We start from the raw sequence: 8,339 nt of genomic DNA, 5'->3' as shown, positions 1-8,339 counted from the left end.
CTCAATTAATTTTTTCTTTTTTTTAACGTACAATCACATTCATATGTATTGTAAAATTCTAATCATCCTGATGATTAGGTAAAAATGCATTATGTATATATATATATATACATATATATATTAATGTAGTACAAGTACACGGACCAATGTAATGTTTACTCTTATAGTTGTAATATATAAAATTTTATGCTTCCACACAAAATGTGGATACTAGCGCATTCTTGGGGTGTCTTTGCAAACTACCTTGCATATTCCTCATATGATACATTATTTAAATTTATGTTTTACGGAATGCCTTTTCTTCTTTCTTAACTTGCTATTCGCAATGAGAAATTAATTTCGACGTACTTCTTATTTCATTGTTTATTTTTTATCTTCTTTGCTTGATCTTCTTGTTTTTTTTCCTATTCAACAGAATAGAATAATTAATAATAATAATAAATAATAATAAACAGATCACATGTATTTAGAATCTCAAAGAATTACAATTACAAAAAGTATAATGAATTAATTAATAAATATTTTTGAATATCAAAAAAGAAGAAATATAAAAATTTGTTATTCGCACAAGCTCTCTTTGAATAACAATTTTCACAATTGATGTGAAAGAAATCAGAATTTGTATTTAAAATTCTTTCAACAGAGTCTCTCTTATATATCATATTTCGATTCGCTTCGTGATCTTGTTCAGATTACTGTAATATCCAAATTTATGAAAATGAATTATTAATGATTCATCAGATATACTTTGCATTTGAAAATAAAGATCGTGACATTATGTTCATCTAAATTCATCTCGATGCGACTAATTTAGTGCGACAGGACCAGGCCAAGTATAAAATCCGAATTACAACTCGATCTCGTCGAGCAAATTCATATCCCAAAGTTTCCGTTTCCACCCCGCAAATTAACATTTGAGTTTTGTCACACAGGCGGTTCCGATATTCACTGCCAGTACTGAAAATCTATAATATACGTGACCTGAACCATATATTTTCAGTACTGGCAGTGAATATTGGAATGCAATCACAGATTGAATTATTCAGGTTTCGCTGCTTGACACAAGAATGTTGGTTTTTAAATGGTGGCTAGGTATGATCGTTGTTTGCGGTATTTACTTCTACTTAAACGAGACGTTGATGGAAATTAATTAGACCGTGAAATGTCGGTGATGTTTAAAATTCATGTCATTATTGACCTTAGAGAGGAATAATATTTATAGTGATTAATGTTGCCACAAACTTCCATTATCGTATAAGAAGATATAGCAATAGGTACATGCTCGGGCATAATAAAAAGTCTAATCATATGGATAAATTGGTGTTAATTCTTACGGCTTCTATTACAATCTCTTCCATATATCATTGCTGTAAAATGTTATAATTAACAAGCTTTATAGACATATCAACATATATAATAAATATTCCAGCTATCTGGTATGCAAAATTGGAACTCTATTATTGAAGAAATATCAGTCATCAGTTCTACATCTTACTTAAATAATTCAATTATTCTAGAGATTTGCTCTTTTCATAATACAGAAATTGGCTTCATAAATAATAAATAACAATCATATTGAGCATTTATATAAAAATTCATATAAAATCACAAAATCCAAAAATAATTTTGAATAGAATATTTATTAAAACTATCATGTAAAAAATGTCTCGTTATACCAAGTTTTTACATTATTAATTTTCATTCATACATAGGCCGCTCATAAAACAATATATTATTGTATAATTGTATAAATTATGCAAAACACATTACAAATATTTTGTTTTTCATAATAATCTGCCATTGAAAGTGTTATATTCGCTTTAATTTATGCTTAGTAATGGCAAAATTAACAGTATTAACAATACTTTGTAACTTTTATAAAAAAAAAAATACATTTCAAGATCATATTCTCTTTTTTTAATACAATACAGATCATGTTAATTATCGCAACAACTATTTTTTAGTTCCTTACATACGAGATTATTCGAATTGATTCGAATATTTGTATCAAGATTGGATGCATTCAACGTAACAAAGCTATTAATGAACAATGTCAATGATTATTAGTCTTTATTATTACATCCCTAAATTTAGTCCATTTACGTTGACGAATTACTTCAATCATTGTGCAACCATTGTATTCGCTGAACGCAGCCATTAACACTAGAAGCACCAAACGGTCATTTTTGACCATTTTTTTCTGGTATGTAAAATAAAATTTCAAAATTTTCTGATTTTAATGTTCCATTGGGATAAAGAGAGTAATTGATGAGAAGTTAGAAAATTTGAAAATTGTATTTTAATATGTAAAAAAGATGTTAATTTGATAATAGAAATTGAAAATATAAATGATTAGAAATAGCCGCTCAGTATTTTTAGTGTTAAGAGAACAAACAACATCAAATTATTGTTTGAGATTAATCATTACGATCTCTTAATGGTGTCAATGTTTTATGAGGTGAAGAAATAGGGGTTGAATGTACCATTCCTACATTTTCCTTGCCTTTCCAATGAGATCGCTTCTCCTCTGCTTTTAACTTTTCTATGATTTTTTGTTGTTGTTCCACTAATCTGGTCTTGGTTCGTAATTCCTAAAAAAATTAGTTTCAATAAGAGATATAAAAGAAGATATATAAAAATATAAGTAATAATACTTATTATATCTATATAACAAAGTTGATTGTGAGCTCTATTGGATAAATAAAAACGCAATTTAAATTTGCTTATAGAGAAAAATATTTATTTTTAAAAAATCCATTCTATAAAACATAACTAGGAAAATAATATACAGTGGCTTCTCCTTTTTGTGAAGTTATTGAGACAAGAAATATTTTTATTATATGTTTTCCAATATGTTTTCTCAATCCTTACTTTTAGTCTAATGCGCGAAAATAAACTTATTCTCGTACTGTTATTCAATTTACTACTATTTTGATATAATTACATAATATAAGTAATATAAATAATAAAAGAGAAGAATATCACGGTATGAAGTTAGAATTCATAAAATGCGCGATTAAAATTACAAAACTTCACAAAACAGAGTCACAACTGTATTATTTACATAAAAATTAGAATGTACATGAACCAGAATTTTTTGCCACAACTGTATAACATGGAGTATTCGCATATTATTTAACAGATATATGAGTGCCCAAATTATGAAATTATGTACAGATTTTTTCGTATATATTTTTGACGATATCGTGGCGGCAATTCTATAAAAAACGTCTGCCAGTATGATATAAAAAAAAGCAAAACACAAATGAAAAGATAAAAAAAATTATAAAAAGCGGAACGATGCCACGCACCTGTTCCAGCTCGCAGTTCTTGTCTTTTAGCCGAACAACATGCTTAATCCTTTGCTTAGGATTTTGATGGCCAATTATATCAGCACATCTTTCAGCAAATTCTTCATAATCCTTCTTGAGATCATCACTTAATGTTATATATTTCTTAACCTCCCTGTATAAAATAAAATATTTTTCAAATTTGGAAAAAAGATCTTTGTTTTATGTTAAACTCACTCTTCTGCTGTTTCTCGTCGTGTTCTTTCCTCATTAAGCTGTTGTACAAGCGCATTTTCCGAAGATTCCCACCTGATTCGTTCTTTCTTTAATAATAAAGTGGTTTCCTGTAATAAGACATTTTTATTCTTCGACAATTATATATCTATGTTTATTTACAAAATTCAATTTCAATTTAATAATATATTCTAATCATTAAAAAAAATATTACCTTTGCAGTTGCTTCCGTCTTTTCTAATTGCTTAATTTTTTCGGAAAGTTTTTCTATTTGAGAGTTTGCCTATAAATCCAAAACGTATTAATAATGGACATATTAATTTGATTCATTTACAATCCATTTTAACATTATATTTAAACTTACTTTATCTATAATAGATTTATATCGCGTTGCTTCTTCTTGAAGGAATTGCTTATTTTCTTCTAATGCTTCATCATGGCTTTTTAATTGCTCCAAAAGTTTTTTATTTACTAACTCTAATCGTGAAATATCAATATCTTTAGCATCATTTTGTTCTTCTAATTTGAGTAATGCATTTTGCGCTTCAATAATTTTTGTAGACATTTGTTCAACTTGTGACTTCAACTATGATCAAAACACAATAATTCAAATTGAGATTCCTGCTGACTTATTACAATTTAAATTATAATATCAGAAACAGGAAAACATACGATGAAAATTCTTGCAAAATACATTAAAATAGAAATATTTTTCGATAAAATAAGATTTACAATTAATGGAATAGACTTGTAAATAAACTAAAAAATTTTTTTTCACTCTATTAATCAATAACTTAAAAGAATAATTTAAAATTAAATTGAGGATCTGTTTTTTATTAAGCACAATTCATTTTCTAAATATCTATATAATTATGTAACGATCACCGGAAGAAAAAGAGTTTTCGTATATTTTATAAATCTGTTCAAGTGCAAACATTATGTTATCAAAAAACATTTCTATTTTAATATATTTTATAAAAATTGTTATCATGTGCTTTCTCACTTTTATATTCTTATAATTCAAAATGATCGTAGTGAATTAGCAAGAGCTTTAAAAAATTAAAAAAAAAATCTTATTATTTTTATAAATCATAAAGTGCAATATCAGAGTGCAAATCGGTGTGAAATTACCTCATTGTTTAATACAGATTGCCACTTAGCGTCATTTGCAAGTCTTGCAATTTCATCTGCAGCTGTTTTCTTTATAAACTCTATTTTTTTCTCAAGAATAATTTTCATCGAATCTAATTGAGATAAATTGTCAAGTTGATGTTGTTCGATTAGTTCTCTATGGGAATCTAGATTTTGCATGAAAGTCTCAACTTGTTTGTGCACTATTTGCGAATTGTTACGCATCGTGTTAAGCAATTCTTTATGTTCGTGTATGTTATTTTCACTACGTTTCATTTCGTCCTGTAATCTTTCCACTTCAGCATTACTTTGAGCCAATCGATCAGTAAGCGCAGCAACAGATGCTTGATTTTCAGTCATAATTACCTCGAATCTAAATATTTAACAAAATTAAAATTTTACTTAACCGCCATATAATCAGTATAAGTACTTTAGAATAAATATGGTTATGCAGAATTAGTTGCATAAGCCGTTTTTATTAAATAAATCCAATGAAATTTAATGTAACAGGAATGTATCTTTTATGAAAATTTATGAAAAAACTTAATATATTACACTTGCGACATTATTCCTTTTATTTCTATTCGGATTTCCAATTATTAACACAATATAATGAAGTATTATATGAACACAGTATACACATATGGACGAAGATATAGAGATCAAAAATATCAATACAAAGTACACATACCGATTATATTATGGCTTAGCTAAGATCTAATATTCATAATCTGTTTTTATATTTAAAATCATCTTAAATATAAACTTAAGATATCATAAACCAATTATAGAACAGTATGAGATATTACTTAAAATAGTCTTCAAATAAGAATAAACTATGAAGCTTGACTAAACTATACCAATTTGAATAAAACTAGCATGAAAAAATGTACATGAAAAAATGTAATCAACAAGTAAATTGACTAAGCATTGCCAAGAATTTAAAAAATGGTAATATTATTAGTTTTTGATAATCCTCAACTGTGTAATTAATCGAGTCACTTAATATTTAAATCTTATTGCTTACGTTTTTCTTGCTTAAAATAGATAAAAATATTATAAAAATAAAATTTATTGATACTAACCTTTTCTTTTTAGCAACCATTTCAGCCGTTTCTGTTCTAATGTAATCTTTTAAAGTTCTCAATTCTTGTCTCTTTTCCGCCAATTCGCTTTCTGCTTTATCTAACTCAGCTTGTAAACTTTGACTGAAACTGGCCTAAAAATCATAATTAATAACATGATTTAAACATTGTTTTATATTTTATGGACAATGCCACCAATACTAGAATGTCACCTGCGTTTCCACGGATGATCTTAGCTCTTCGAGTATCATGGAGAGCTTGGTGATTTCAGCATCTTTCTGCAGAAGTTTCTCGTCTAATGCGATACGCTCGGTTTCCATATGAGCCAAACATATTTTATATCTTTCGTTAGCAAGTCGCATCTCTTCTTCTACGGTACTTCGAGTTTCTTCAAACATAGTATTGACCTAGATAAAATTTCTATTTTAATAACTGCGAATATTTTTGTCTTGTTACAACAAAAATTCTCTCAAACATCACAATGGGCACACATAGAGAAAGATAAGATAACGTTGACAAGAAAAAGTGGAACACATTCTATGGAATAAAAATAAATTTCATAACTATTTATAAAGATACAGATACACTCAAGAATTAACAGAAACTAATTAGTCAGTGATGTTTGGCATTCTACGCACATGTGATCTGCTTACTTTCGCATCGCATTCAACAATCATTTTTTTCACCTGTTCCTTACTCTCATTGCGACACGCTATTAACATATCTCGATTATCAGCCTCCGCTTTTTCAATCATTTCCTGAGCTTGCTTCATTATCCTCACAGTTTCTTCTTCAATTTTTTTAGCAGAAACTTCTTTTACTTCTTTTATTTGTCTATCTTTCATCATATTCAGCTGTATAAAATCATATTTATATTAATTATTGCGAAGAAAAAATAATTTACATCGAAATACATTTGATATTGTTAAAGCAAAAGACATTAATTATGGTAAAAATAATAAATTGGTAAAAATCTAATATATATCTAATATAATCTAATATATATCTTAAATAAAGCAAAAAACATTATTTATCCGTACAGTATCCAGTTCTTTTAAATATTCATCTGCTGCATCCCGTAGTATTCTCTCTTGTTTTAATGTTTTTTCAGCTTGCGCTTTCTTCATATCATTCATATCTTTTTTATATTTTTCTATTATACTGACATGCTTCTCATTTGAAAGTTTCAATTCGTTTTGAACTTCTTGTAAATGTTGGGTTACCTAAAGCATAAATAAAATAAATTACAAATCCGTTATCTATTTTACTCACATAATATACATATAAAAAATACATACATCTTTATGACGTTTTTCAAGATTCTTCAAATCTGTCACAAGAGAACAGTTTGTTTCTTCCAATTTATTTACCATTGTTTTCATGTTTGATTCATGTGTTTTATAAATTTCATTTTGCATTAAGAGTTCTTCTTTTTCTTTCACAAAATCATTTTTTAAATGTTCGATTTCTTTCTTGTGTTTATCAGTGAGATCAGAGATTTGTTTCATGTAATTATTAGTAATCTTTTGATATTCCGCTCTAAGTTCATCTAATTCATATTGCAAAGCAGATAATTGAGCTTGAAGTTCCAAAATAACATTCTGTCTCGTTTCCAGTTTAGACTCAAGATGAGATCGTTCTTGTGTTAAATTTGCAACACAAACATCGAGTTGATTTTTTTCTTTTTGTAACAATTCTATTTGAATATAAAGTTTGTGTTTCACTATTTTCAATGCATTTACTAATTCTGCAATGTGCCTTTCTAAAGTTTCAACCTGTTAAACAAAATACAATATGAAAAAATATAATTTTGTCAATATAGCAATTAATATTCAATCACAATTAGTATTTTTGAGATAAAATAATTTGATTTACCTTTATTTTGCTCTCTTCTTTCTTGGCAAACATTTCAAGTTCCATTTTTTTTACTCCTTTTGATAATTCATCAGTAACACTTTCAAGTTCTACTTCTACATTCTTTTGTTCTGGGATCTTTCCTTTCATTTCTTCGGATATTTCTAATAATTGAAAATGAAGTCTCTGCATTTCTGTTTGATGTTTATCATCATAACCATTTATTATGTCCTCGTGTAATTTGGTCTGGAAATTAAACATATTTTAAAAATATATGATATATTAACGACACTAGTCAATAATAAAAATAAAATTTCTATTTATAAATATTATATTAACCATTGCTTCTATATCTTTTACATGTTGCGTTTCTATTTCATCTTGTTTCTTGCGCAGCTCTTCCAATTCGGCTTCTAATTTCCGTATATCCTCTTTCATTTCTTCGATGTGCCTTTCATGTTCTTGTATAGTTTTATCCTTGTTCAAACATTCTACTTGAAGGTCCGCAAGTTGCTGATTGGACGCATATTTCATGTTAGAATTTTTAATTACGGATTTTGAATTGTTTAATTTGGTACGAGATAGTCCCGTTAATTTCGTGACTACTAACCGCTTCGTAGGTAATTGAGGCTGCATAGAAATATAATATTTACGTAATTTTAAATAATAATTCAATATATTATTATTAATAATAATTGAACATAATTTTTTGCTATTTAGTGTGTATGTATATACATATATATAC

At 27.2% G+C, this 8,339-nt stretch overlaps 1 protein-coding gene across 3 annotated transcripts in view; it reads right to left on the bottom strand.

Moving 5' to 3' along the window:
- Nucleotides 1-1,621: 1,621 nt before the first annotated feature.
- The window catches only part of LOC105422479 (uncharacterized), a 10,611-nt gene continuing 3,893 nt past the window's right edge, over nucleotides 1,622-8,339 (bottom strand). Inside the window, exons 3-15 of one of the 3 annotated variants that reach the window (XM_089078035.1) lie at nucleotides 7,934-8,224; nucleotides 7,616-7,840; nucleotides 7,039-7,515; nucleotides 6,781-6,963; nucleotides 6,394-6,594; nucleotides 5,953-6,147; nucleotides 5,741-5,874; nucleotides 4,656-5,028; nucleotides 3,889-4,110; nucleotides 3,739-3,807; nucleotides 3,528-3,634; nucleotides 3,312-3,465; nucleotides 1,622-2,591 (exon numbers count right to left, since the gene is read on the bottom strand). In XM_089078035.1, coding sequence (XP_088934161.1) covers nucleotides 2,418-2,591; nucleotides 3,312-3,465; nucleotides 3,528-3,634; nucleotides 3,739-3,807; nucleotides 3,889-4,110; nucleotides 4,656-5,028; nucleotides 5,741-5,874; nucleotides 5,953-6,147; nucleotides 6,394-6,594; nucleotides 6,781-6,963; nucleotides 7,039-7,515; nucleotides 7,616-7,840; nucleotides 7,934-8,224 — 2,805 coding nt within the window. In that variant the 3' untranslated portion in view covers nucleotides 1,622-2,417. Of the gene's footprint in view, nucleotides 2,592-3,311; nucleotides 3,466-3,527; nucleotides 3,635-3,738; nucleotides 3,808-3,888; nucleotides 4,111-4,655; nucleotides 5,029-5,740; nucleotides 5,875-5,952; nucleotides 6,148-6,378; nucleotides 6,595-6,780; nucleotides 6,964-7,038; nucleotides 7,516-7,615; nucleotides 7,841-7,933; nucleotides 8,225-8,339 lie in introns of all 3 variants that reach the window. The other 2 variants (XM_089078036.1, XM_025217180.2) reach the window with 2 other exon arrangements.

The sequence above is a fragment of the Pogonomyrmex barbatus genome, unplaced genomic scaffold (assembly GCF_055798465.1).
Source record: "Pogonomyrmex barbatus isolate J1 unplaced genomic scaffold, ASM5579846v1 scaffold21, whole genome shotgun sequence".
Lineage (NCBI taxonomy): Eukaryota > Metazoa > Arthropoda > Insecta > Hymenoptera > Formicidae > Pogonomyrmex > Pogonomyrmex barbatus.
This window is presented reverse-complemented; position numbering and strand designations above follow the sequence as displayed.